Raw genomic sequence first — 27,476 nt, 5'->3', positions numbered from 1 at the left:
CTACCGCGCAGGCGCCGCTCCCGGGCCAACATGGCGGCCGCGCTGCTGCTGCTGCGAGCTCTCTGCCCGGGTCCGGCCCCGGGGTCCGCGCCACTGCGGGGCCGTTGCTCGCGCTGGAGCCTGGGCCTCGCCGCCGGGGCCGGGAGGAGGTGCTGGCACTACGTCCACAGGCCTCCGACCCGACTCGTGGGGGCCCAAGGCCACACCAAACAGGTACCTGCCGACGCCGGGCCGGGCTTGCGCATTCCAGCCTCTGACCTCCGGCCGGCCCCCCTCCCCACCCCCCTGTCCCTCTGCCCCCTGCCCCGATTCCGCCCCTGACCCCCGACCCCCGACCCCTCCTGGTACTGACCCCGAACGAGAGCGGCGCCTTCGGGTGCAGGGAGGCCGCCCGCAGCCCCGGAAGAGACCCCGCACAGGCCCGGCCTGCATCTTCCCAGCCCCTTCGGTGTATGATATTTTCTGCCTGTTGCTGGGGTTTTTTTTGTTTTTGTTTTTAAGATTTTATTTATTTATTTGACAGAGATCACAAGTAGGCAGAGAGGCAGGCGGAGAGAGAGGAGGAAGCAGGGTCCCCGCTGAGCAGAGAGCCCGATGCGGGGCTCGATCCCAGAACCCTGAGATCATGACCTGAGCCGAAGGCAGAGGCTTAACCCACTGAGCCACCCAGGCGCCCCTGCCTGTTGCTTGTTGTCCTGGCGTCTGAAAATCGAATCCAGGGGTGCCTGACCCAGTCGGTGGAGACTCCGACTGGATCCTCGGGTGGTGAGTTCGAGCCCACCCGCGTGGGCTGTAGACAGTACTTGAAAATAAAATCTTAAAAAATACTTACTTTAAGGGGCACTTGGGTGGCTCAGTCCATGAAGCATCTGCCTTTGGCTCAGGTCATGATCCCAGAGGCTCTCGACCCGTGGGGAGTCTGCTTCTCCCTCTCCCTCTGCTCCCCATTAGTGCTTTCTCTCTAATAATACTTGAGAGCGAGCGAGATCGCAGAGGCAGAGGGAGAAGCCGACCTGTGGCCGAGCAGGGAGCTAGAGGCAGGGCTCCATCGCAGAACCCCGGGATCAAGACCCCAGCCCAAGGCAGATGCTTCAGTGGCTGAGCCACCCAGGGGCTCCCCCGCCAAAAGTTTTAAAAACTGAGCCCAGTGAGAGTGTCCCGGAGAACTGTTTCGTAGTTGGCTCAGGTGGGTCCGACCTCATGAGGAGGAGTTCCGCATGGCCCTTGACTGTTGGTCCCAGGGCGCTGACGGTTTTGTGTGAGCAAAGTGTGTGTACCTGACCTGCGTCTTGCGGCTGCAGGTGTCGTGGACCTGCATTAACCGAGCGCTCTGCTCTCCTGAAGCTGCGCTCCGGGCTCTGCTCAGGTCAGCTGTTCATGCAGAAAACAAAGGTCCCCTGTCCTGCTGCCATTTTGGCTGGTGATTCCCTCCAGTCCTCTCTTAGGAGCTCAACTCACATTTTAGGTCATCATTTGTTGTTGTTCTGTTTTACCATAACTCGAGGGCCAGTTTGAATTACAATTCTGCCGTAGAGGACAGACCATCCTCTGCATTTTTTCTTTTCAGACTTTGCAGCTGCGCCGGCTAACCCCAGCCTTCGGAGGGTTCAGTGGATTGTTGTTGGAACAGCACCTCTTCCAGAACCCAGTCAGACTCTGGAGACTCTTAGGTGTGTACCTTCTGGAACACAGGTGATGGGTACCTGCTGTGACAGTTGTAGATAAATTGGAGCAGCTGGTTTGACATCGACAGAGAAAGGAAATCGCTCAGGGGACTTTGGCTTCTGTTTCTCGGGAGCCCCGAGATGCTGTGAAGTGTGGTTTGCAGACAGACTGACCGGGGTCTGAACAGCTGTGTGTACTTATCTGAGTCGTCCCCCACTCTTAAAAAATTCTGGTGTGTGGCAATAATTGGGCTTCTAAGGTCTTCCATATTCTCCAGCCAGCTGCAAGAACGCCCAGTCAGGATCTTCAGAGTGGCTCTGTATGTCTTATAACTGGAAGGGAACTATGAACAGCCCACAAGTAATTTATTTTTAGCAATAGCTTTATCATTTAGTGAGACACCATGACATCTTCAAGAGAGATCTTAGATCCAAGGATTTCGGACCTTCAGGGTTGATGAGGTCGACCTCACGCCCCTGTGTATCCAGTTGGAATGGGGAAAAGTGAAATCCCCCCAACTCTTAAAGGACGTTCCATGGCTTGGTGCCCTGGTGACATGTGGTCAGCCACATGCTTGCCTCCTATGTGTGTTTCCCCACTTAAGGGTATGCATGTGCCCAGGGCACACAGCTCACTCTCTAGACAGCCTGGTCCTGTGTCCAGGAGCCGTCAAGGTAGTCCCATTTCTGGTTCTCTTAACCCCGTGAGGAAAGGTCACGGTTGGTGAGACTCTCCTTTCTCTCCTTTAGACATCAGTTCAGTTAGACAGTGGGCAAGACCGAGCCTCCCATGGGAGGAGTGATGGTTCCTCCTGGGTTGCTGTTGACGCCTGTGTTGAGCCTCCGTGTGCTCATTTATTTAAATCTGTTTCGAGTGAATGTGATTATTGAAGGTTCTCCAACAAACTTATGAGGCTTCCCCAGGATATATTCATAGGGAAGTTTTATCCCTTGCATAGCTAATTTGCATTGCAGAGACACTCTGTAAGTTCGAGTGATTTTTTTATTCGAGTAGCAGCTGCTGTACTAAGGAAGATCCTGGCCTTCTGAATCTTATGCCCGTAGGCTTCAGGTGGCTGCTGTTCTGGTTCCTGATAGAGGTGCTCTTCTCCTGAGTGCCCCTGTAGGGGCAGAGACCTTGTTAAACGTGTCCCCTGTCCCTTGTAGGTGCCACTCGCTGTTTTAACACCTCCACGCTGAAGCAGAAGACTAAGGACAAGGGTAGAGCTACGGGGAGGACCCCTGAAGACGATGAAGGTACATCTCTCTGACTTTCTTGAATAATGGCTACCTTGGTTGTCATCCCATGTGTGTTCCGGTCTCAGCAACAGGAAACCTGTCTTAAAAGTAGGGTGAGCCCAGGGGCGGGCGCTGGCTCAGTGGATTGAGCATCCAGCTCTTGGTTGCAGCTCAGGTCATGGTCTTAGGGTCGTGAGATCAAACCGCACTCTCAGCGGGGCGTCTGCTTGAGCTTCTCTCTTCCTCTGTGTCCCCACTCTCAAATAAAATAAATAAGTCTAAAGAAAAAGAAAAGTTAACGACAAATGTAGGGTGCACCCAGGCCCCCGTGTCTCCCCGACTCTGAGCACACCTACCCCTGGTCTTGAATGTGGTTACTGGATCTTTTCCTGCTTGTCCGTTAGAGGTGTTTCCGTCAGCACCTGTGTACCCTGTCCTTTCCAGACGTCAGAAGACAGGCAGAATTACTGTCCTCTGCGCGGAAAGGGTGAGTCTCCATCTGCCTTGAACTCAGGTGTTGTGGGGTGGGGAGGAAGGCAGCGGGACACCTTGGTTGGACCCTACACACATTCCAGATGATGTGGAGGCCTGAGAAGCAGCCCCCGGAAGAGAGGCTGTTACAGTACACGGCCTTGAGGAAGTAGGGGACACATCACTGAACCATGTGAGTGACCACTGTGTACCCCAGTTCTCAACAGCCTACCTTGCAAATCTTGAGTCTCCTTCCCTGTGGAGTTAGGACTCTGATTGGGCAGAGGGGTGAGGGAATAAAAGGTCAGGTCAAACTGAATGGGCTCTAGGTGAAAGCTGGCAGCGTGGCACTCCTGGCGGTGGGAAGGGCCAGCCCGCAGCGACGGCTGGAGTGCGCTCAGCACAGTACTGAGTGACTTGTTCGTCTTCCCCGTTACTTCTCGCCTCATAATGACCCCACCCCATCACTGTCCCCTGTTCTGTGCGGAGTCTCCAAAGGACATACAGGGAGAGAAACGGTTGTCTTGTCAAGGAACCTCTTCGTACTTAGGTGTGTACTTCGTGCTTTTGTTTGCTGTACTTGTTTTCAGATTTTTATTTATTTATTTGACAGAGAGAGTGAGCGAGAGGGAGACGCTGACTCCCCACTGAGCTCGGAGCGCGCTGTGGTGCTCCATCCCACATGACCTGAGCTGAGGCAGACGCTTAACCGGCTGAGCCACCCTGCTCACTTCATTTTTATTTATTTACTATTTATTGATTTATTTGAGAGAGACAGAGCATGAGCCGGAGCGAGAGGACAGGGAGTTTGGAGGGAGGAGGGGTAGCAGGAGAGGGAGAAGCAGGCTCCCCACCCAGCAGGCAGCCTGACAACACGGGGCTCCATCCCAGGACCCTGGGATCCTGAGCTGAGCTGAAGGCAGACGCTTCACTAACTGAGCCCCCAGGCGCCCTATTTTTATTACTATTTTTAAACTAATCTCTATGCCCGATGTGGGGCTTGAACTCATAACCCTGCAAGTTGCACGCTCCAGGGACTGAGCTGTCCCGGTGGCCCCCAACTTTGAGCTCTTTAGGAACAGCCTTAACTCGTGGAAACCTGTGGCCGCCGGTTGGGTTCGGTGTGGGTATTCCTGGTTTCTGGCCTCGTGGGCGCCCCCTCTGGCAATCACTCCTTTCTTTGGCTGCAAGCTCCTGGGGTACTTGGCTCTTCTCAGAAGCTTCTGAGTTAAAAGGTTTTCAGGGTGGAAGACGAGGGTTTGGGTCATCAGAAAATCTACAGGGCTTTGGAAGACAAATGCCGGTGGGGCTGGTCGTGGCAGACGTTAAAATTTCTCCCCAAAAATGAATGTGTCGCCTAGTAATAGAAGCTTGAGGGAACCAGAGGGGGAGTCCAGAGGCAGAGTCTGGCGTATCTAAGAATTCATATGTGACCGCAGCGGCATTTCACGCAGTAGCAGAAGGGAGGCTCGCGTACGGAGTGGTTTGGATGAGCCGCTGTTCCTGGGAGAGAGACTGTCACACGGACCAGAATAAACTCGGCGTGGATTGAGTCCTTAAATCTGCAGAGCGAAACTCCAGGAGAGTTAGGAACAAGCACGGGGATCTTTCCTGTCTCAGAATGGGAGAGCCTGGAACAGAAGCAGCGGAGACGGAGGAGGAGGAGGAGACAGGCGGAGCTGGGGTCCCGCGGCAGCCGCGATGTCCCGAGGAATGGCCGCGGTCTCTGGGCAGACTGGATGCGGGACCGCAGCTCCCATGGGCGGCCCGCGCCACAGTGCCGGGAGTCAGTGCTGCAGGGACACCAGAGGCAGAAGCGAGCGTCGCATGGGGTCTTCCCACTGGTGTCCCGCACCCCCCCCCCCCCCCCCGCAGTGGCCTGCGTCGGGAGCACATCCGCGTCTCCTCTGCCTGCTTCGTGCCAGTGTTTCTCACGAGACGGTCATGGTTTGCTTGCTTCTGTGTAACACCTGTGAGTACCTGTGACCCTGCGGTGTCACACAGTACAAAGTGTAGCTAAAAAAGCAGGTGCTGGGATTCCCAGACCGCTGTGGTGTTAGTGGTGCTGGTCCCTGAGAAGTGAGGAGACTCCACGAGCCTTCTCTGGAGGCGCCGTGTCTGTCTGGGGCGGGCCTGGCGCCGGTGAGTGCTGGGAAGAACTGGATTGTCACTGTGATCCCCCCGAGCGTCTCACCACAGCGCCCGCATGCAGGGTACGCGGGGTAAGTTCTTCCACAAGCGTTTCCAGACTGAAACCCCGGGGCAGCCCTGAAACTCAGCCGTGGTGGTCAGTGGCCAGTGGGCGGGTGGCTGCTGTAGGGTGCCCTGGCAGTGAGGGACACCGCCCCCTGAAGAGGGACCGTGGCGCCAGCGTCTCCAGGGGGTCTGTCCAGCAGGCAGGTGGCCGGGAGACAGCAGTGGTTCCTGGGCTTGGCCCTCGGCTCTCTCCAAGCCTCTCGTTAGTGTCAGGAGCCAAAGTCGTGCGCCGCAGGGCCCGAGTGCGGCCGTCACAGGTGCGGTCGGCCGGATGCAGCCACAGTGGGGGGCAGCAGAAGAGGGGGTCCTCGAGGGACACGGTGATGAAGGCCATTGTCCAGTTAGTATCTCTCAGGTCTCGCATGTCTTACTGTCACGGAGCGGGTGCACTCACTGTCGCACGCACACAGCTTCCTGCGCTGCTCACCTCCTGCCTTTCCCCGACCTCGGGACTTCCTCCCTGATCAGCGCTGCAGATACATGGGCTTTTGCTTGTTTGTTTTCAAGAGATTTTAGTTTTAGTGGCCGTTGCAAGATGGGGTCCAGAGTTGCGCGCTCCATGGCCTGAGCCCGGGGCGTCCCGGCAATGTGTGTTTTACATCGATGTCCTTGGGCTGTGTTCAGAAGTACATTTAGTGAGTTAAGGAAATGCACTGTTTTCTGTGTCTTTTGAGACCCCTAGCCAAGAAATGAGGGCTTTCTCATTTGTACCCCTGGACAGCGTGCTTGGCCACCTCCCTGAACCTTGTGGGCCTGGGCTGATGCGAAGGAACAGAACACGTGTTTGCAGACCCTCGTCACTGGACGGGTCCTGTCTGGGTGGGGCGTGCCGCATCGTCTCCTGCCCAGGGAGGAGGACTCGGGGTGATTGTGGCTCAGAAGCAGGTAGTTCTGTTGAGAGGGCAGACGATTCTCGCCGGGCCTCCGTGCACCGTCCTGGACCTTCAGAGCAGTGACCACTCTGGGTTGGGACCTCCCTCTCCTGAGCCTACAGAGTCCTCTAATAATACAGAGTGTACAGAGTCTGCAGCCTCCGGGGCTGGCCAGGAGGTCCTTCTCCCTGAAACAGGCCGATGGGGACAATTCCATGTGTGACAGAACACCTGGCTGGTTTTTACTGGAAAAGGGTTGGGTTTTTGTGAAGAAAGAAGTATTTATTGGAGTTTAAATCAAAGCTGCCTTTTTATTGTTTAGAAATTCTTAGAAAAACGTACAAAGCTGTCTGTTACTTAAAAAACCAAGCCGTGGGACGCCTGGGTGGCTGTGGGTTCAGCCGCTGCCTTAGGCCCAGGTCATGATCTCAGAGTCCTGGGATCGAGTCCCACATCGGGCTCTCTGCTCAGCGGGGAGCCTGCTTCTCTCTCCACCTCTGACTGCCTCTCTGCCTGCTTGTGATCTCTCTCTCTCTCTCTCTCTGACAAATAAATACATAAAATTAAAAAAAAAAAAAAAAAGCCGTATCTGGGGCGCCCTGCTGACGGTCGCTGGAACATGTGACTCTCAGTCCCTCAGGGCTGTGGGTTTGAACCCCACGTAGTGTGTAGAGATGACTTAAAAAAGGAAATGAAATCTTTTTAAAAACAAATAAATAAATGGAACCGAGCCTTACTGTTTGCAAATCCTAGAGCTGTTCCACACTCTGCAAACAGGTGCGTGTGAGCGGCACGGTCGCTGCAAGTCCTTCTCCAGGAGGGGTGTGACGTGTGGCAGGCAGAGCGGTAAGGAAGGGCCGTGTGGCCACGGACCCTGGGCCATGTTTGTAAGTCCTGCCAGCAGCTCGCGTGCCACAGCCCCCGGCCCGGAGCACGGGGTGCGCACAGCGTGAAGGTCCCGGAGGTCCCAGGGCCTCCGCTGCCGGCGCATCCCGGCTCGCCGAGTTTGATGACTGCCGGCATCGCTAATCAGAGCGCGGACTGGGGCCTAAATGGCAAGTTAAACGAAACGCATGGTTTCTAAATAATTACCTGCTCGCCTGAGAACATAAAATCTGCTTTCCGAGACGGGGGTCGCTTTACTTCCTTGCTGGTTGTGACTTTGAGCTTTACGTACTAGATTTGCTGTTACCGGCCACTCTCAGGTAAGGTAGCAGCAGAAACGTGCTTTCATGTTTTCAGCACGATTGCTGACCCAGCCTTCTCCGTCACTCTTTTTTTTTTTAAAGATTTTATTTACTTATTTGACAGATCACACGTAGGCAGAGCAGCAGGCGCGGGGTGGGGGGGACAGGAAGCAGGCTCCCTGCTGAGCAGAGAGCCCGACGCGGGGCTCCATCCCAGGACCCCGGAATCATGACCTGAGCTGAAAGCAAAGGCTTTAACCCACTGAGCCACCCAGGCGCCCCCCATTTTCTGTTTTTCGGCTGATTTAAAATGCCTTTCGTTTCCTCTGAACGGCCGGGTCGACAGGAGGGCGGTGTGTCTGTGGACGTTCGATGGTAGGCAGGGCAGAAGGAAGCCAGTGGGCACTGAGGTCCAGCCGTGTGCTTGTCCCTGGAGAAATGACCACATGGGCAGCATGGCCTGAGCCCCGTGTGTGTGCAGGGCCCTCGCTGTTCTCCCCCCTCACCCCGAGTGCGTGCGGTGTCTGTGCAGGAGAAGTAAATGACCTTGCTGAGCCTGGTCAGGGCGGTCCCAGGCAGGACAGCATGTGTACTTCTCTAGGATTGCGTGTGACAGGCCCAGTGGCGTCTGGCTGGGGTGTCGGGGGAGCGGGCCGGGGGCGGAGGTGAGAGCCGCACAGAGTTCAGGCCCTCGGGGTGCGGGTACTGCAGAGGACGGGAGGTGGGCCCGTGAGGAGATGCGGAGCGTCGTCCGGGTGCCCAGATGGCCCTCCACCCCAGCTGGGGAGGGGCTCAGAGGACCGGCAGGTCTGGGAGGAAGACTGTGACCTGGCCTTGGGTATCTGTGCGCAGGACCCTCTCCTGTCTGTGCTCTGAGGGAGGTGACTTCTGCGTCTGCCCGGCCGTCCCCGTCTGCTTACGCTTCCTCCCGGGGCTGCCAGCGATGGCCGGGCTGGAGCTGCTCTCCTGGTTCCTTACACCGTGTGCTCCTCGCCTCCCACGTCAGCCGCCCCAGGTGTCCATGTGCCCCAAGGCCCGGGGCTGAGTTTTGTGTCCTTTTGTCCCCCACTGGGAACTGGGCATGATGCTCTGTTTACCTGACGGTTCAGATGAGGGGTAGGTCGCTGGGAGCGTTGTTGGATTAAGGGGTCGCCTTCCATGTCCCGGAGAGTGGCTGTTGGGGAGGGGAGGGCCGACGTGGCAGAAGGTACAGTAACTTGCAGGTGTGCCACGCGCATCGGGGGTGACCACACGAGGTCAGAACCGAATGTGCCCCGGCAGAGGGCTCCGTGAGGAGATCAGCCCGTGCTGGGCCCAGGAAGCTTCTGACCGTGCGCCTGGCTTTGTGCTCGGGGTAGACGGGACCCCGGTGAGTGCTGTGTCGCTGGCCGCGAACGGCGTGTGGTTGGCGTCTGTCCCGTGTCTGACGCTGTCCCTGGTCACCCTGCTTGCAGAGGAGAGGAGGCGCAAGGAGCGGGAGGACCAGATGTACCGGGAGCGGCTGCGCACCTTGTTCATCATCGCCGTGATCATGAGCCTGCTGAACGCGCTCAGCACCAGCGGCGGCAACATCTCCTGGAACGACTTTGTGCACGAGATGCTGGCCAAGGGCGAGGTGCAGCGCGTGCAGGTGGTGCCGGAGAGCGACGTGGTGGAGGTCTACCTGCACCCCGGAGCTGTGGTGTTCGGGCGGCCGGTGAGCGGGCCGTGCCAGAGCAGTGGGGCGGGGGCTGCGGCTGCGGCCCTGAGGTCCCCCCCCCGTGGGTCTGGGGCAGCTGCAGATGTCGGGGTGGGGTGGATCCCTGGGGGCCCGGGGCAGGAAACGGCACGCGCTGTGAGGGGGCGGAGAGCCAGGGCCGGGCCAGGGCCTGCTCACCTCCCCACGTCAGGTGCAGAGGGAGGGCCAGGATCTGGCTCCGTGTCGTGGATGGAGTCCCTGTCCCCTCACCCTGGAACCATACCACCGGCAGGCGCAGGAGAGGTAGTGAGGCAAGAATACTTTCCAGAGCACTTTCCCTGACCCTGTTCTCCCATCGTCTCTGTACCAACGTTAATTGCTGTTTTGTTACTGTTTTACTATTACGTTTTTATGTCTCCATGAGCATGGAGCCCAGCAGGGGGTGTGAACTCACAACCCCCAGATCAAGGCCTGAGCTGAGATCAAGAGTGGGAACCCCAGGCGCCCCTTATTAGTGTTTTTAATCCAGGGTCCTGTCAGGGGCCCGGAATTGTATTTAGTTGTCCCGTTTCTTTAGTCTTCTTTCCATTTGTCGTTGGAGTTTGGGTGGTGGAGACAGTGGGCCAGGTAAGGTGCTGGAGGACAGGTGTCTGGTAAGGACGCTGCCAGGGAGCCAGGTGGTCCTGGGCACAGTACTGTGCCCTTCACGACAGCATTCATAGCCCCTGCTGGGTCTGGAGAGGGCCGAGGGCCTGCCACGGTGTCTGTAGCTGCTTGTCGGTTTACGAGAGCTTGTCATTTAGTTGGGGTGACAGGCTCCCGCGGGCCCTGCGTGCTGCGTGACCTGGGTGACTTTGCAGATGCGAGTGGTTGGTCCGGGCCTAGGCGGTCAGAGACATGGGAGTTGAATTGGCCTCTGGAATCTCATCTCGCTCTTGGCTTCTGGCATAGAAAGAAGGTCGTTGCCGGGTGTTTCCATTCTGTTCACCTGGCTGGGCAGGTGTTTGCGTGACGGAGGCATGGGTGAAGTCCAGATCAGATGTTTGAGGTCTGTTAGGTCAGTCCAGCCCCGAGGCTGCTGGGCGTTCCAGCGCAGGTGAGCATCAGGGTGTCATGGCTGGGGGGTGCCCCTGTCTGCCTCTCCCCTCTGGCCCGCTGACCCCGTGACATGCACCCTGGGCAGCCGTTGATTCCACGTGGAATCTTCTGAGGTCCTCCAGAGCCAGGGGAGAAACGGGCTGCTCCGTGTAGATCCCACAGTGTTGAGAAGCTGCGCTTGGAACAGGTTCATTCCAGAAAGCATCTGAACCGGACCTGTAGAAGAACAATGTGGGACTGGCGTGATGCCGTCCAGGGCGCTGGAGGGCATCAGGATGGCCCCCTGCTGGCTGGCTCAGGTCAGCTCCCAGAGAAGGGATTTGGGGACCCAGCGTGGATGTCTGGCTGGCTCTGAGCCTTCTCTCGGGGAAGCCGCTACCCCGAGGGCGCGCCACCTGCTCAGTCTCCCTGAACCGCTCCTCTCCCCAGGAAGGGCTTCCTGAGAAGGGAGAAAGCCACATAGCTGAGTCCAGTTCGGCCCGAGGTCAAGCACCGGACCCCTGTCTCTTGCCCGAGCAAGTTGCCTGTGTGCCGGCAAGCAGCTCGTGGCTGTCGCGTGTCGCGGTGTTCTGCAGGCCCAGCGGAGGCTGGGTGGTGACTTTAAAGCACAAAGCACACCCTCCATTGTCTTCAGACCTTCCTGTTGGTGAAATTAGAGCGAGCACACTTACCGAAAGCCTGTTGTGACCGTGATGTGGACGGAGTCCGTGGTGGCAGATGAAAGCTCAGCTCCGGGAGGCTCCGGCGTGCGGGTGCTGTGTCTCACGGCTGGCTGCGGCCCGTGTGTCACCGCACCCCCCGCGCTCTGCCTGCAGCGGCTGGCCCTGATGTACCGCATGCAGATGGCAAATACCGACAGGTTTGAGGAGAAGCTCCGAGCCGCCGAGGACGCTCTGGGGATCGAAGGCAAGGACAGGATCCCGGTTTCCTACAAGCGGACAGGATTCTTCGGAAAGTATGTTGGCCATTATCTGGGCTCCTGAACTAAAGCTGGCTTGGCTTTGTAATGTGAGAACAGACCAGCACGTCTCCCGGGCCCTGCCTGCCCTAGGCCAGCCGCCGTGGGGGAGGGCCAGTGGGTGTGTGAGCTGTGAGCCCGCCGGGGGAGGGGCGCCGGGGGCTGTTGGAGCCTCGTGCACCTGCTGTAGTTGTCGCTGCCGCCTGGGGCGGGGTTGCCGTTGTGTACAGACGGGAAGATGGGACAGAAAGGGGAGAAGCAGGGACGTCCCGTAGAAACCCTTGCTTCCAGGCGGCAGGTGGAAACGGGGACCCCGTTGGGCCAGCAGAACCTGCATCTCCTTGGTGGGGGGACACTCGCTCCCATAATCCTGGGGGATTTAATGGCACACGGGGACCACCGGTGACTGGACCTCGTCTGCAGAGAGGGTTGCTCGTGGCCACATGACCACAGTCCGAGAAGACGCAGGTTGCCAGTGACTGACACACCTGAGCCATGGCCGTGCTCCCCTGAGGGCGCAGGCCTTTGCGGCCAGTTCTGTAGGGAGCGGCGGGGCACGCCTGGCACCCGGGCCTTCCTCCGCGGCGCTGGGACTCTGCCTCACCAGCCAGAACTCGTGGCTACATTGTCTTTTTTTTTAGATTTTACTTACTTATTTGAGAGAGAGAACATGAGCTGGGGGAGTGGGAGAGGGAGAAGTAGTCTCCTCGCTGAGCAGGAGCCTGATGCAGGGCTCAGTCCCAGGACCCCAGGATCATGACCTGACTTGACTGATTCAGCCACCAAGGTGGCCCGGATGGGTCACTTTTGAAAACAAAATACAGGGCACCTGAGTGGCTCGGTCGGTTAAGCGTCTGCCTTCACCTCACGTCACGATCACCCTGGGACCAAGCCCTCCATCGGGCTCTCTGTTCAACGGAGAGCCTGCTTCTCCCTCTCCCTGCTTGCGCTCTCACTCTGTGAAAAAAAAAAAAAAAGTACATCACATGTGAAAAGTCTGTTCTTTTAGGCATTATCAGGAGGCCCTGGCGGACAGGGTCAGCGCCGTGTCCATGTCTCGGCTTCACGCCGTGGTGTGCTACTGTATCAGGCTGTGACGTGTTCCTGGGACAGCTGAGGGGCGGGTCACAAAGGACGAAAATTGGACAAGGAAACCCGTTTCCACAGCCGTTTGCTCCACACGCTGGTCTCCGAGTATGGGTTGCTCTCGTCCTCTTCTAAGTGTCGTGGCCCGACGTGAAGCGCGTCTGAGCGCTGCCTGCCCGTAACCGTCCCTCTCCCCCGCTAGTGCCCTCTACGCCCTCGGGATGACCGCAGTGGGCCTGGCCATCCTGTGGTACGTGTTCCGTCTGGCTGGAATGACCGGAAGGGAAGGAGGACTCAGCGCTTTCGTAAGTGATGGAGATCCCATCTCACCGCACCTGCGGCCTCGGATCTGTGCTCATGCTTGGGGGGCAGGGTCCCGGCACACTCCCGTGAGCGCGTGTTCACGGCCACAGGGGCCGACCTGGAGCCGCCCAGGCCCCTCCTTCTCTGGCTCGCGGGGCAGCCGAGCCCCACGGGTGTGCTGGGCACTTCGTTCAGCAGTTTTTCTGGGGCCGGGCATGACTTCGTTTTTGGTTTTTCCTACTAGTTAATGCACTGAGAAATTGGTGAAGGTTGTCTTTATGTTCTTATTTTACTTTTATTCTTTTTTTAAAGATTCTAGTTTTTTTAAATAATCTCTACACCCAATAGAGGGCTCAAACTTAAGACCCCAAGGTCAAGCATCCCATGCTCTACCGACTGAGCCAGCCAGGTGCCCCAAACCTCAGTGCACTTTAGAAGCATTCTCCTGGGGCACCTGGCTGGCTCAGTCGGTAGAGCATGGGAAGCTTGATTTCAGGGTCTTGAGTTCGGGCCCCAAGTTGGATACAAAGATTACTTTAAAAAAAACCAAAACAACAAAACCCCCTCCTATTGTGTGGTGGCCTTCGTTGTAACATGAACCGTCCCTCCCTGGTAGGTCTCATCTGGCCAGGTAGTCCCGTCAGCAGAGGCGCTGGGAGGCACCCCAGGCTTGCTTGGAGCAGGTCTGCAGAGGGTACCCTCTGGTCACCGACCTGGGAACTGAGGCAGGTTTCCACTGGGACCAGGCGCGTGTTCCTGTGTGTAGTTGACAGTGTCTCGCTGTGGGGCTGTGGGCTCACTCAGCCAGGTACAACAGGCTTGCATACTCGGGGCTATTTATAAAACACTTGTTTGACAGAGAGCGAGCACAGGTGGGGGGGTGGCAGCAGGCAGAGGCAGAGGGAGAAGCAGGTTCCCTGCTAAGAGGGGAACCCGATGAGAGGCTCGACCCCAGGACTGCGGGATCGTGACCTGCGCTGAAGGCAGACGCTTTGTGGACTGAGCCCCCAGGCGTCCTGGGGCCGTTCATCGCCCTTGCTGTGTCTGGCTAGTGTTGTGATGGACCTGGGGCCCCCGTGTCTTTGGAGGGCCTGCCGGTCCGCCTGGCGCACCTGTGAGGCCGACTGGCTCGGGTTTGCATCCCTCACCGAGGTCTTTGTCTTGCCGGACTGCACTCCAGAAGTTAACCAGCTAACGTTTCTACCGAACCTTCCTAGAGCTGCGTGCTACCACACTCTCTACAACCAGAGCGCTCCATCATAGTGGGAAAAACCGTGTAGAAAACGACAGCCGCTCTGCAGCAGATGCTGAATCACCTTGTTTGGAACGGGGGTGGTTTATGTGTTTTTTTTTTTATTTTAAGGCAAATTGCTAGATGCTAGGGAATTTTCTTACTGTTCATGATGCATAGTAAACGTTTTCCCTTGGATGCCCAAAAGACGGCTTCACCTCCCTCCCTTCTGAGTGGAGTGGGTATGAAGAGAGCCAGGCTGGGGGCAGCTGGGGCCCAGGGACACACAGCCCCCCCCCCCCCCCCCCCCCCGCCGGCAGCTCCAGCCCGAGGTGCTCATCTCCCCTGCCCTTTGTTCTTTCTGCCCAGAATCAGCTTAAAATGGCTCGTTTCACGATTGTGGACGGCAAGATGGGGAAAGGCATCAGCTTCAAAGATGTGGCTGGGATGCACGAAGCCAAGCTGGAAGTCAGAGAGTTTGTGGATTACCTGAAGGTGGGGCGCGCTGAGCAGGGTGGATGCGGCATGTGGGCTCAGCCAGCCGGACAGGCCGGTGCACAGCTGGGAGCCCGTCGGAGGGCCGGGGCCCTGTGGGTGACTGGGAACCCCTGGCTGACCGCACCCCCAGGCCCCCGGGGAGGCCTGGCCACGGCCAGAGCACTCTGCTCCGCCCCCCCCCACGTGAACCGTGGCTGATTCCAGACAATACAGGAGCTGAGCTCCAGGGAGTCCTGTTTTGGAAATTCTCTCTCAAACACCTGTGACCGGCGTGCCGTGGTCTGCTTTTCCAGAGCCCAGAGCGCTTCCTTCAGCTGGGCGCCAAAGTCCCAAAAGGTGCGCTGTTGCTCGGGCCCCCTGGCTGTGGGAAGACCCTTCTGGCCAAGGCGGTGGCGACGGAGGCCCAGGTGCCCTTTTTGGCGATGGCCGGTCCAGAGTTCGTGGAGGTCATTGGAGGTTGGTGTTGCCTGGGGGGCTGGGGACAGGTTGCCCGGCCATCTGTGCAGCGGGCTCTGCCTTCACACGTCCGTCCTCAGGTGGCCGGGTAGACAGGGACCCAGGGGGACAGGGAAGGACACATGAAACCTGGGTTACTGGACATGTTTATGGAGGGAACTGGGCAGTGATGTTCTTTGAAGCTGCTTCTGGGTGTGGCCTGGGGAGTCCAGGAGGGTGAGCATCCAGCAGGGACTCTGGGAGACCCCGTCATCCTCAGGGCAGCTCTGGCCACTGGCACGAGAGTTGGGCTCATCTCCCATTACCTGTCTGACTCTGGGTCCCTGTGTCGTCGCAGGCCTTGGCGCTGCCCGCGTACGGAGCCTCTTCAAGGAAGCCCGGGCTCGAGCGCCCTGCATCGTCTACATTGACGAGATCGACGCTGTGGGCAAGAAACGCTCTACCGCCATGTCCGGTTTCTCCAACACGGAGGAAGAGCAGACGCTCAACCAGCTGCTGGTGGAGATGGACGGTGGGTGCCCCTCCCCAGCCTGCCCCTGGGCGTGGAAGCGTTTCTTCCTGAGACCCACTCTCTGGATGGACCACGTAGCTGGTGTCTTGTTCCAGAACCTTGCGCTCATGCTCACGGGCATTTCGCTTTCCTGCAGCGATGGGTCTGTCTCTCCACCACACACCTGCCTCAGCTGTGAGCGCGCCAGGCACTCTCGGGCGGGCAGTAACGAGAGGAGGCTGGTGTCAGAGAAACTCAGGTTTGACGGCGATAGCAGGAAAGAAAGGGAAAGCCCTGGGAGCACAAAGGGCAGGGCAGGGCATGACCCTGTTCCCAGACTTGGATGAACCCATGGGGTGTGCCACGTGTCTTTGCTGCTCAGCGCGGTACAGGGGACACGGTGTGCCCGGCTGCCTCAGTCGGGGAGCCTGTGACTCTTGATCTCAGGGTTGTGACGTGGAATGGCTCCTTTTTAAGATTTTATTTGTTTTATTATTTTTTAAAATATTTATTTGACAGAGAGCACAAGTAGGCAGAGAGGCAGGCATGGGGGTGGGGGGGAAGCAGGCTCCTCACTGAGCAGGGAGCCCGATGCAGGGCTCCATCCCAGGACCCCAGGACCGTGACCTGAGCCGAAGGCTGACACTTAACCACTGAGCCCCCCAGGTGCCCCTGTCTATCTGTTTTTAAAAAGATTCTATCTTTAAGTAATGTCTACACCCAACATGGCGCTCAGACTTACAACCAAGAGCAAGGGTCAGACGCTTCACTGACAGGACTGGCCACGTGCCCTCTTTATTTTTGCTGTGGTGACATATAGTAACATTTACCACTTTAACCACGTACGAGTGTTTCCTTCAGGGATGTTACCACCACTGTCCGGCTCTCGAACCTTCTCCTCGTCCCCGACTGGAACTCTGTCCCCCGCTGTGCCGGGCCGGCCGGTGGCAGGACGCGGCCTCTCCACACGCTCAGGGGCCGGCCGACACTCTCACAAGTGCTGGGAACTCGGCAAGCTCCATGGGCGGAGAAGCCACGCGCCCCGTGTAGCCAGTGTGCCGAAGAGGCTACGTGGTCATGGTGTCCGGAGAACGGGGTGCATCGGACCCCGCAGACCCAGCTGCTGGGCGCTGTTGGCTCAGGGACCGTGCACAAGGGCAGCTTCTGGGGAAGGAAGCTTCCACGGACTCCACGTCCTTGGAACCGTGAGCAGAGCGAAGTCCCGGTTCTGAATGCAGCACAGAGGGGCCTCCAGGAGTGCCTTCCGGGGGCAGGCCGTGTGCTGCTCGTGGTCTTGGAGTTACCCCCGGAGTCTCCCACGGCTGAGACCACCCTTGGTGCTTTTTGTTGGAACGGGTTTTCGTGACTCCTTCATGCTGAGCCCCTGCCACTCAGTGTGGTTCTGACATGGTGCGGGAGTCCTGCCGGGATCTGGAAGATCCCCTCGGGGTCTGTCTGCTGAGACGGACTGTGTGTTTGATGAGCCTCTGCTCTCAGAAGTACTGCATTTTTTAAAAAAGATTTTATTTATTTATTTACAGACAGAGATCACAAGCAGGCAGAGAGGCAGGCAGAGAGAGAGAAGGAAGCAGGCTCCCCGCTGAGCAGAGAGCCCGATGTGGGGCTCGATCCCAGGACCCTGAGGTCATGACCTGAGCTCAAGCAGACGCAAAATGACTGAGCCACCCAGGCGCCCCAGAAGTACCAGATTTTAACGACAGTGTCTGACTGTCTGAACGGACGGCGTCTGCGCAGTCAAGGGCACGGGCGAGAGCCGGCTGTCGGAGTCTTCGCGCTTCCTCCAGCTCATGCTGCCCTCGGGCCTCTGTGGACGGCAGCCCTGCACGGGCACGCAGGCTTTGGACTGGGAAGTGCTGTGCCGTGGGGCTCCTGCTGGCCCCTGCTCCTCCAGGCTCTGGAGCTTTGACATGCTGGCTTGTGACCTCGCCTGCACCTCTGTGTGTGTGACTACGGTCCAGGTGACCTGAAGGCACTCGAGGGGGCTCCCGCCCTGAACACAGCCCCTGGGACGAGCAGATCTGCGTACTCGGGCTGTTGGCACTTGAAGACTGAGCCCCCCAGGAAGCGTTTACTAAATGGCATCTTCCCCTGAGCCCAGGCTCTCTGCGCCACCATGAATGGGGCACTTCCGCCCAGAACCCCGACCCACTGACTGAAGGCCCTTGTTGGGCCAGACAGGCAGTGAACAGGTGCCTCTGTGTGCGGACACAGCCAGGCATTCTCAGCCCTTCTAAGGCGTCTCTGTTAGTCCCCGGGGAAGGGCAGCACCGCTTCATTGATGTGCAGGGCACGGAGCGGACGCTGTGCCTGTCGTGGGAAAAGCTCACCGGGTCAGGACGAGGCTGCACTACGGACAGCCAGGTCACATGGCGAAGGCACATGTGCCGAGTGCTGGGGTCCCACCAGGTCCCTTAGAGGGGGACAGTCCCCTTGCTACATCTTGAACAGCAGGAGGGCTCTGCGTTTGCGACAGCCTGTGGGGCATGAGCTCCGGCCTCCCTCGGGGTCAGCGGGAGGCCCTCGCTCCCATCCACCTGGCCTTTCCCATCTTGATCCACGACGTGTCTGAAGTCACGCTCGGGCAGATGCAAGGGTTTGGCTCGTTCTGCCAGGGAGGGGTCCGGTTCTCCGCTTGTGGAAGAGGCTGTTGCATGCTCCACTGAAGGGCCTTTGTGCTCTGCCAGCGCTTGGCTGGTCCTGGCAGCGGCGGGGCCCCGGGTCTTCCGTGCTGGCCGACGCGTCCGGCCCTCCCGCGGGTGCGCGGCCTCCCCTGCAGCGGTCTGGGAGGAAGGCGGGCTGGATCCTGACGTCTGTTCCCTCGGCCGCAGCTATGGGAGCCGTTGCGTGTTGCTCTCTCCTAGAATTTCTCTAACAAGCTTGTCCCCATCTCCCAAAAGATCTTGCTGAGTTTTTTTTTTTTTTTTTAAGATTTTATTTATTTATTTGACAGAGATCACAAGTGGGCAGAGAGGCAGGCAAGGGGGGGAGGGAGCAGGCTCCCTGCTGAGCAGAGAGCCCGATGCGGGACTCGATCCGAGGACCCTGGGACCACGACCTGAGCCGAAGGCAGAGGCTTAACCCACTGAGCCACCCAGGGGCCCCGCTTGCTGAGTTTTTGCTAGGAACACAGGCCTCACAGGAGACTCGGGAAGCGCGGGCAGCACCAGATGCTGGGGAGGGCGGGGAGAGGTCAGACCCGGGTCCCCGCAGGAACCTCGGTGACCCTGATTTAAATAAAGCAGCCAAGGAGACGTGAGCAGACACACTGCGAGTGGGAGCATCCCATGTGGCAGCGTCTCTGGGAGACAAGGCCGCGGCCCCTGTGCGACCCAGCACAAGCTTTCCTGTGTGCTGGTCCTGAGCGGCGCGCACGCAGACGGCCGCTGCGCTTGTGGGCGCGGAAGACAGGAGCAGCCCACGCGTCCGCCGGTGCGAGCCGTCTGGGACCGCGGGGTGTCGGTGTCACGGTCACCGTGAAGCAAGGGAAGGACGGAAACTGCACACACAACTGTCCGGATGGGCCTCGGGGTCACGGCTCCCTGCTGGACGGAGATCATCAGGGACAAGCTCTCTGCCGGCCGCGTTTCCGCATCTGTGACTCGGAATTGCACGTCACGGCCTCGGCCTGTGGAAGGAGGACATTTCGGAAGTCGGAGCAGGGAGTCCCAGCAAGTCTGCAGAGGAGAGCTCTGGCTTCCCTCCTTGTCCGGGAAACGGAGCCGTGTCTGACCCGGGCCCTCCGTCCAGTCAGCCTCCTGTTGCCTGTCACGGTGACGTCCTGAAGCCACAGGGCAGGCCGGTGGAGCTGGCGGTGGTGTTTTGCTTCCGGGTTATTTGGGAGGTTAGGGTTATCCACTCTACTCCTCTCGACACAAGAGTGGGCCAGACCCCTCGTGGAGTCCCAGCTTAGGGGACTCCAGCAAGAATGCGCATATACGGGAGCGTTTGGGCGTGGCCTGTGGTTCGCGTGTCCCGGTGCTTCCCGGTGACTCAGGTGTCAGGTCCTTGGTGAGGTGGCCAGCCCCTGGCCCGTTCGCTCAGCCAGGCCCCTCGTGCCGCCGTGGGGTCCTGGGGTGGAGTTAGCGGCGGTCTGCTGGGAGGTGGTGGAGTCTCACGCTCTCGGGGCCTAGTTCTCTAAAACGTCTTTTGAATGACACTCAGCGCTTCACAGGCAGTTTCAGATTGTACTTGTGTGTCTGCTTATTACGGACTTTCCTCACCGGCAAAAGATCATGGCGTTTTTGTTTGTTTGATTAAGTGGGCTCCACACCCAGCGTGGGGCTTTGAACTCAAGACCCTGAGATCAGGAGCCTCCCATTCCATCGACCGAGCCAGTCAGGTGCCTCTGAAGCCTTTATTTTTTGAACCTTGTATTCTGGACCTTGTCACACATACAGAAGCAGAGAGAGAGCTGTGCAGGGAACCTCCACGTCGCAGGCCAGCCCCTTTCCATCCACGCCCCCTGCTCAGCCCTCTTCCCCGGACTTGTAAGGCCAGTCCGAAGTTCTGGACTCACGTGCTCTCGGTCGTACGTGCTTTGGACACAATTATCTACGACAACAGAAAGGCCAGCCTCGCACTGTAACGTGTGCTGAGTGTACACGTAGGACCCTTGGACGTCTGCTCAGGCCCAGATCACCCAGCCTCGGCTTGGATGTGCTTCTGCGGGTGCGGCCTTGTTCAGACAAGGGCCCGCGTCGGTTCTCACGAAGACCTGGGCCACCAGTGGTGCTCTCAGCCCTTTTAAACCGCTGAGAAACCTGGAGCCTCCAAACCCAGGCCACAGACCGGTGTTGAGAAGCGTCTGCTTTGGCCCATGGCTTTGCGCCAAAGGAGCGTGGACACGGTGCCCCGCATTCCCCGGGTCTGCTGGGCAGTTACCGAGGGGAGACACGATCCCCCAGGACGCCGTCTGGATGGCTGTGCAGCCCCCATCTGTGCTTCTGCCTCTGGGCTGGCAGCCTGGGGAAGACAGGCAAATTCTTGCTCTCGTGGGGACCCTGATCCTCGGTCAGTCCACATCTCCTCATTCTCACGGGCCCCAGTGGGCGGTCCGTCCCACCCTGTGTCCCGGAAGGGGAGCTATACCCCAACAGCTGTCTGTCCCTCCAGGAATGGGCACCACCGACCATGTCATTGTCCTGGCATCTACCAACCGGGCTGACGTTTTGGACAACGCTCTGCTGAGGCCTGGCCGGCTGGATCGACACATCTTCATCGACCTTCCCACACTGCAGGTCAGTGCGGCGGGGGCTGGTCTTGTCTGGCCCACTGTCTTCGGCTTACCTGAAGTCTGCTGTGGCTCTGCAGCTCGTTGGGCGCACCCCCGGTTTTTCTCTTTACCCTCAACACTGCGGCTGAGTTTTGTAGCACAGTCCGCCTCCGAGTCCTCGTCCTGGGCCCCACCAGCTCCTCGGTGCCCCAGGGCAGCAGCAACCAGCAGGCGGTACTGGGTGGGGAGAGGGTTCGAGCGGAACGGTGCGCGTTCCCCCGCCGCAGCCGGCCATCCCGGCTCTGACACTTGGACCGAGCGGGGCTCCCTGATGCTGCGCTGGGGCGGCTCCCCACTGCTGTGACTCGGGGGTCTGGGGGTTCCGGGTGCTACAGACGACCCTCACTTGCATGAGGCGCTTCGTGGGCCCCTCCTCCCACCTTCCATGTGAAGTGCTGCTTGCGGTCCAGGCCGGAGCGGTGATCTGACAGCCCGTGGCTGCTGTCTGCGGGGCAGGGGCGAGCCCACTTGGCTCCTTTCTCCGCAGGAAAGGCGGGAGATTTTTGAGCAGCACCTGAAGAGCCTGAAGCTGACCCAGGCCAGCAGCTTCTACTCGCAGCGTTTGGCAGAGCTCACGCCGGGGTTCAGCGGTATGGAAGCTGCTCCCTGCTGTTCGGGGCGTGCGCACCCCTGCCCGGGGCCCTGCAGTTAGCACAGCCTGGGCGGGAGTGAGGTCGTGCGCAGAGAGCCGGCAGAGGAGGAAAGAGCTGCGGCACCTGGCTTTTCCTGCCAGCGGTGCCTACACGTGGGTCGCTCTGGGCCCTTCTGCCCGCAGGCCTCTGCACACCGGCCCTTCAGGGCCTTTCCACGCTCGGGCTGTGTGTGCCCCCTGCTCGCTGCCAGGCGATGCCGTTCACGGCCTCATGGCTGTCCGAGCGCACCACGGCCCGCCTCACCGTCTGTTCTCACTGAGCAGAGACGCATCACAGATCAGGGTGTTTTCTCTGTGGCTCTCGTTTTAAAGGGTAATAGCAACAAAATCCCTTTTATTATAATTTCTTCCCTTTGGATTTTCCTTTAAGGCCCTTAACTAGAATCTCGTGGGCAGTGGGGTGTGAATTCCCAGGGAGAATGAAGAGCAGGGTGGTGCGAAGCCGCTGGTGGGACTCGAGCAGGAAGGAGCCTGGGGAGACAACGGGGACAGCACAGGGCGCAGTGTCCTGGTCTGCTAGTGGTGCGCGTGGCTTCAGCACAGGACGGAAGCGCCGCCTGCCTGCTGTCCGCCTCCCGCCCATGCTCCCCTCCCTGCCCTCGCGCACGCTGCTGTGCGGACAGGTGCGGACATCGCCAACGTCTGTAACGAGGCCGCGTTGCACGCCGCGCGGGAAGGGCACGCGTCTGTCCACACCCTTAACTTCGAGTGCGCTGTGGAGCGAGTCATTGCCGGTACGAGGGCACGTCCTCAGCGGGGCCGGGTCCCGACAAGCACCCGGATGGCGGGGGGCAGGGGGTGCGGCGCAGGTCAGGCTGACGCGTGACAGAAGGGGTCAGCGAAGAGCTGCTGGTCAAGGGAACAGCGGGGACGTGTTCCTGAGTTGCGTTGCGCTCCCGTTTAAAGGACCAGTGGGACGCCCGAGAGCAGAAACGCTCCTCCGGCAGACACGGGGTCACACACCAAGCGTGAGTGGCGCTCAGCCCCTCTGCCGTTGACGGTGCCTCGGCGTGGACCTCCCGGGCACCATCCGTGTTGCGGGGCCGCAAGTCTCCCGAGAGCTGTGCTCTGCTGCCTGGCCCGTCTATGCTCAGGGCAGCGACACGAGGGGTCTTGGTGGCGGGGCGGGGGACCTTTCGGGACACCTTAACTGTTGCTGCTCACGGTGGGGTCCCTGGGCTGCTGTCAGGAGAGCAGGACTGAAACAGAGTCTCCTGAAGTGTCTTGTCCTTGAGAGGGTTCAGTTCAAGACACCGGAAGTTTTTAAAGAGGGAAACGATCCGTTACCAGAGAAGTATGAGAAGCGCCGGCCTTGCACGTGGTGGGGAGCGCTCCGGCACGAGCTGTCCCTACAACGTGCTCGTCCCTGTCACTCTCGCTGAGCCTGACGTACAGACGCCACCAGGTGTCCAGGCTGCAGCTCAGGAACCTGTGTACAGGGACAGAGGTACGCAAGGGCCGCTGTTACTACAGACCTGGCTTCACCTTCACATAAGACACTTAGTTTTCCGTGGAAACGGATCTCACGCTAACACTGTCAAAGCGAGAGAGACAGAAGGACGTACTGACCTCACAGGTGTGGCCTGTCCAGACTACAGCACGTGGGTTCCAGTGGCCACCCTGGGGGACTGTGCCTCCCGTCCGGATGCTCAGACCCAGCTTTGCCGTAAACGGAGGGGGAAGGCCCTAGAGGCACAGAGCCAGACCCAGAGCTGATCCGGGCTGTGTAAATCGGGAACGCGGGGAGGTGTGAAGCACCCAGAGTGCTTAAGGCGACGGGCTCTGGGGTTCGTGGACTACAGAGACAAGGCAGATGGGAGGCGGCCAGCTAGCAAGGGGCAGCAGCTTCCAGCGAGTCCAGGGGGAAGAGCCCTGCGAAGCCTGGACCTCAGTGGGGACCCCGCTAATCACAGCGGCCCAGTGCCCTGTGGGCCCGAGGGTGGGCGCACGTCAACCCGGCACTCACAGAAGTAGGAACAGACAGGACCGTGTGGCATCTCCTCCGACCCCACGAGCAACGTCTGGGTGCTGGCCCGGGGCGGAGGTGCAGGACGCAGTCAGGGACGACGCTGCGTTGATGGCGGGGGTGGAGCGCTGTGAGGGCAGCGGGGGTGCCCGGCACGCCTGCCTGGGACCCTGTGCTCAGACTCGGACCCCACGCTCTTTCAGGGACTGCCAAAAAGAGCCAGATCCTGTCGAAGGAAGAGCAGAAGGTGGTGGCGTTCCACGAGTCGGGCCACGCCCTGGTCGGCTGGCTGCTGGAGCACACCGAGGCCGTCATGAAGGTAGGGCGTCTGCGTCGGGCCGGGGGCTGCGAGCCCAACGGGCCCTTGAGCACAGCTGACTTTGGAAGCGTTGGTCTCGTGCTTGAAGAGAAGGTGTGAGCTGCACGTGGGCACAGGGCAGGAGCCGAGGGTGTGGCACCCCTCGCCCCCAGAAGCAAAGGGCGGGAGACCCAAGGTGGGCTCTGGTCTGGGGAGTGACGTTGTAGTCACGCGAGCAGCTGAGTCTCGCTGTACCATCTGCACAGTTACTCTGGGAATCGAGAATCGCCATGTTGACCAAAAGTGTTGACCTAGTGATTGCTCCCCTTAAAAATAAGTGAGTTTGGTTCACATTAAAAAAACACCACTCTTGGAGGCATTTTGTGAACTTGATGAAAACTGATTCGTGGGGCGCCTGGGTGGCTCAGTGGGTTAAGCCTCTGCCTTCAGCTCAGGTCATGATCTCAGGGTCCTGGGATCGAGCCCCGCATCGGGCTCTCTGCTCAGCAGGGAGCCTGCTTCCTCTTCTCTCTGCCTGCCTCTTTGCTGTGATCTCTGTCTAATAAATACATAAAATCTTTAAAAAAAAAAATAAATAAAAGAAAACTGATTCGTGCCTGCTGTGGGACGTGCACCCACAGTGGCCGGTCCATGCCGGGGTGTGCGTCCAGGTGTGCGCGAGACACCGCCCAGCCGCGTCCTCCTGCAGGGACGGGTCCTGCTTTGCTGTAAAAGCGGGGCCAGTACAGATTTGCTTCAGCTGCTTTGAAACCTCCCATTAAAGATCTGTGCTACATCCACACCTTCATCTTTAAAGTCCAGATCCTGCCCGCTCACTCGGGCCGCGTGACGTTCCGCAGGTCTCCATCGCGCCACGGACTAACGCGGCGCTGGGCTTCGCTCAGATGCTCCCGAGAGACCAGCACCTCTTCACCAAGGAGCAGCTGTTCGAGCGCATGTGCATGGCCCTGGGTGGCCGCGCGTCCGAGAACATCTCCTTCAACAAGGTCACTTCCGGTGAGCAGCTGGCCCGTGCGGGTTCTGCGTTCTCAATGTGCTTTCACGCCTGCTCTGCTTCCGCGTGGCGGCGGCGGCCGGGGGAGGCACTGGAATGGTGGGACAGGCTCGGTCGGCCTCCGCAGGCCCCTGCTTCACCGGACGTCCAGGGAGGAGGCAGGGCCGTTCCTCGCTTGTTGCCTTGACAGTGGGGCTCGGGGTTGACGGCCGGGCCGGTGCAGAGCGGGGCATGGGCTGGAGAATTGCCAGGAAAGTGCACCCACATGTGTACCCCAGCAGGACTCAGAAGTGTAAGACTTCTGAGGAGCCACGACGAGATACGTGGGTCTCCCGGGTCCCAAGCCTGTGCCAGGGGGCCCCCGTGTGCCCCGACTTGGCAGTGCCTGGAGGGCACGTCTGTCCGGACCCTCCGCTGCAGGAGCTCAGGATGACCTGAGGAAGGTCACGCGCATCGCCTACTCCATGGTGAAGCAGTTTGGGATGTCGCCGAGCATCGGGCCCGTGTCCTTCCCTGAGGCGCAGGAGGGCCTCACAGGCATCGGCCGGCGCCCGTTCAGCCGTGGCCTGCAGGAAATGATGGACCACGTGAGTCTGCTCAGCTTCGGTCGGTCTGCGCCGCGGCGGGTTGGGGTGGCCTCTCTCGGGGGCTGGCGCTGTGCCCTCTGCCACACCGAGCAGAGTGCGCTGCCGTGCGGCCCACATCGAAGACGTACCTGTCCAGAGGTCCTGGGCCGCTCACTCGCCGGTTCTTGGGTGAGGACTTGTGTGGCTTTTGCTGGAAGCTGTCGGTGATCTGAGACCGGCAGAGAGAAGGAACAGACGCCCCGGCGGACACACTGCGTGCTCTGTGGGAGGCCGGGCCAGGGCAGCGTGCGGCCCGGTGCACGTGGGGGTGGCTGCGGGCCTGGAGGACGGGGCTGGGGACAGGCATCTTGTGCAGGAGCGGTTCCAGGGGCCAGGGTGGGGGCAGCCACGCTCTCCTGGCCACGGCGAGAGAAGAGCTGTGTCCCTGCCCCTGCGGCTCCTTTGTGAACTCCAGCGCCAGGATGGGCCGCGTGGGACATCGGGACTGAGGTCGGCCACCCTGCGCGCTACATGGCCGTCGTCTTGCATTGGCAGGAAGCGAAGCTGCTGGTGGCAAAAGCCTACAGGCACACGGAGCAGGTGCTGCAGGAGAACCTGGACAAGCTGCAGGCGGTAAGACTCGGGGCGCCGGGTTGTCCTGGCAGCATCCTCACTCCCCGCTGCTCCCGGGAGGGCTCCCGGCACAGAGCCGCAGAGGACCCGTCCCTGCGCCCGCCCCGGCCCAGCCGCGCTCCCACGTCTCTCGGGCCGCCTCTCAGCCCCTCACGGTGAACACGTGACGCCCGTCCCTTCTCAGCAGGCAGAAGACGCGGTGCTGTGGACGTCAGGGTTAGGGTTAGGGTTAGTGTGTTGTCGGCCTCGTTTGCTCTTCCCCAGCTCTTACGTGCTTCCTGGAATTTTAGATTTTTTTAGTTTTGTTTTTTTTTTAAGATTTTATTTATTTGTCAGAGAGAGAGAGAGAGATCACAAGCAGGCAGAGTGGCAGGCAGAGGCAGAGGGAGAAGCAGGCTCCCCGCCTAGCAAGGAGCCCGATATGGGACTCAATCCCAGGGCGCTGGGACCGTGACCTGAGCCGGAGGCAGCCGCTTAACCCACTGAGCCACCCAGGCGTCCCAGATTTTTTTATTTTTTAAGTAATCTCTGCCAAACGGGAGGCTTGAACTCTCAGCCCTGAGATCAGGAGCTGCATGCTCGTTCACCCGGCAGTTGCTCCGTCGGTTAAGCGTCTGATTCTTGATTTCGGCTCAGGTCATGATCTCATGCACATCGTGTCCTTGGAGGGCTGCTCCCACCCAGCAGCACCTGCCTCCTGGGGGGACGGGGGGGTGGGTGAGCAGTGCGGGGACTGCGCCAGAATCTGCTGCTGACAAGGTCCCAGGATGTCCTGCCTCTGTCCCGCCAGCGGGGTCCAGGGGTGCGCCTGTCTGAGAGCCCTGGGCGGCGTTCCTCGCGGCCGCGACTGAGCCGTCAGCGACAGGGTGCGGGGCACACGGCTCCTCCAGCGTGTTCTCCACAACCACATCTGGAGCGTGGAGGCTGCCTGCCCACAGCAGCCCCCGCCCCCACAGTCCAGCCTCCGCTTGCTGCCCCACGTGCGGATGCACACACCGTGTTTGGTAAAGGAAGTCGAAGTTGTCCCAGAAAACAGACTTGGAAGGGAAGCTGGCAGCTGGGACACCATCTCCAGGGGCCAGACAGGGAGGGATTCTTTGCCGGAGCTGCCTGCTTACACTGCTTCCCTGGGAAAGTGGACTGCCCGGGCGTCCTGCTGGCAGACACCCCCTCCCTCCGGGGTGCTCTGCTCTCAAAAGGCCCTTGTGTGTCCTCGTCTGGGGCTCACACACTGCCCTGTTTGTTCCCTTAGCTGGCGAATGCCTTGCTGGAGAAGGAAGTGATAAACTACGAGGACATCGAGGCCCTCATCGGTCCACCCCCTCACGGGCCCAAGAAGATGATCGCGCCTCAGAGGTGGAGCGAGGCCGAGATGGAGAAGCAAGACCCAGGGGAGGAGGAGGCCCCTCCGCAGCCCCCACCTCCTTGACTGGGCCTCTCGGGACCTTCCTGAGACCCAGTGAGACAGACGCCTCCGCACAGCCCTCACCGCTCTCTGAATGGCCTCCACGATCTATTTATTGACGTCCCTCCCTGGGACTAGTAAACGTCTCTGCAGACGATCGA

General features: G+C 59.6%; 1 protein-coding gene across 1 annotated transcript; it reads left to right on the top strand.

Annotated features, from left to right (window-relative positions):
* Window positions 1-27,476, top strand: SPG7 (SPG7 matrix AAA peptidase subunit, paraplegin). The gene is made up of 17 exons (XM_045989134.1): window positions 1-213; window positions 1,568-1,670; window positions 2,832-2,921; window positions 9,144-9,385; window positions 11,281-11,420; window positions 12,712-12,814; window positions 14,413-14,538; window positions 14,835-14,997; window positions 15,335-15,508; window positions 20,621-20,745; window positions 21,268-21,370; window positions 22,056-22,166; window positions 23,602-23,717; window positions 24,557-24,713; window positions 25,132-25,298; window positions 25,833-25,910; window positions 27,163-27,476. The coding sequence occupies exons 1-17, from the start codon at window positions 31-33 to the stop codon at window positions 27,337-27,339; spliced, it is 2,358 nt and encodes a 785-aa protein (XP_045845090.1). The 5' UTR covers window positions 1-30; the 3' UTR covers window positions 27,340-27,476.

This window comes from Meles meles, chromosome 19, assembly GCF_922984935.1.
Source record: "Meles meles chromosome 19, mMelMel3.1 paternal haplotype, whole genome shotgun sequence".
Classification (NCBI taxonomy): domain Eukaryota; kingdom Metazoa; phylum Chordata; class Mammalia; order Carnivora; family Mustelidae; genus Meles; species Meles meles.
This window is presented reverse-complemented; position numbering and strand designations above follow the sequence as displayed.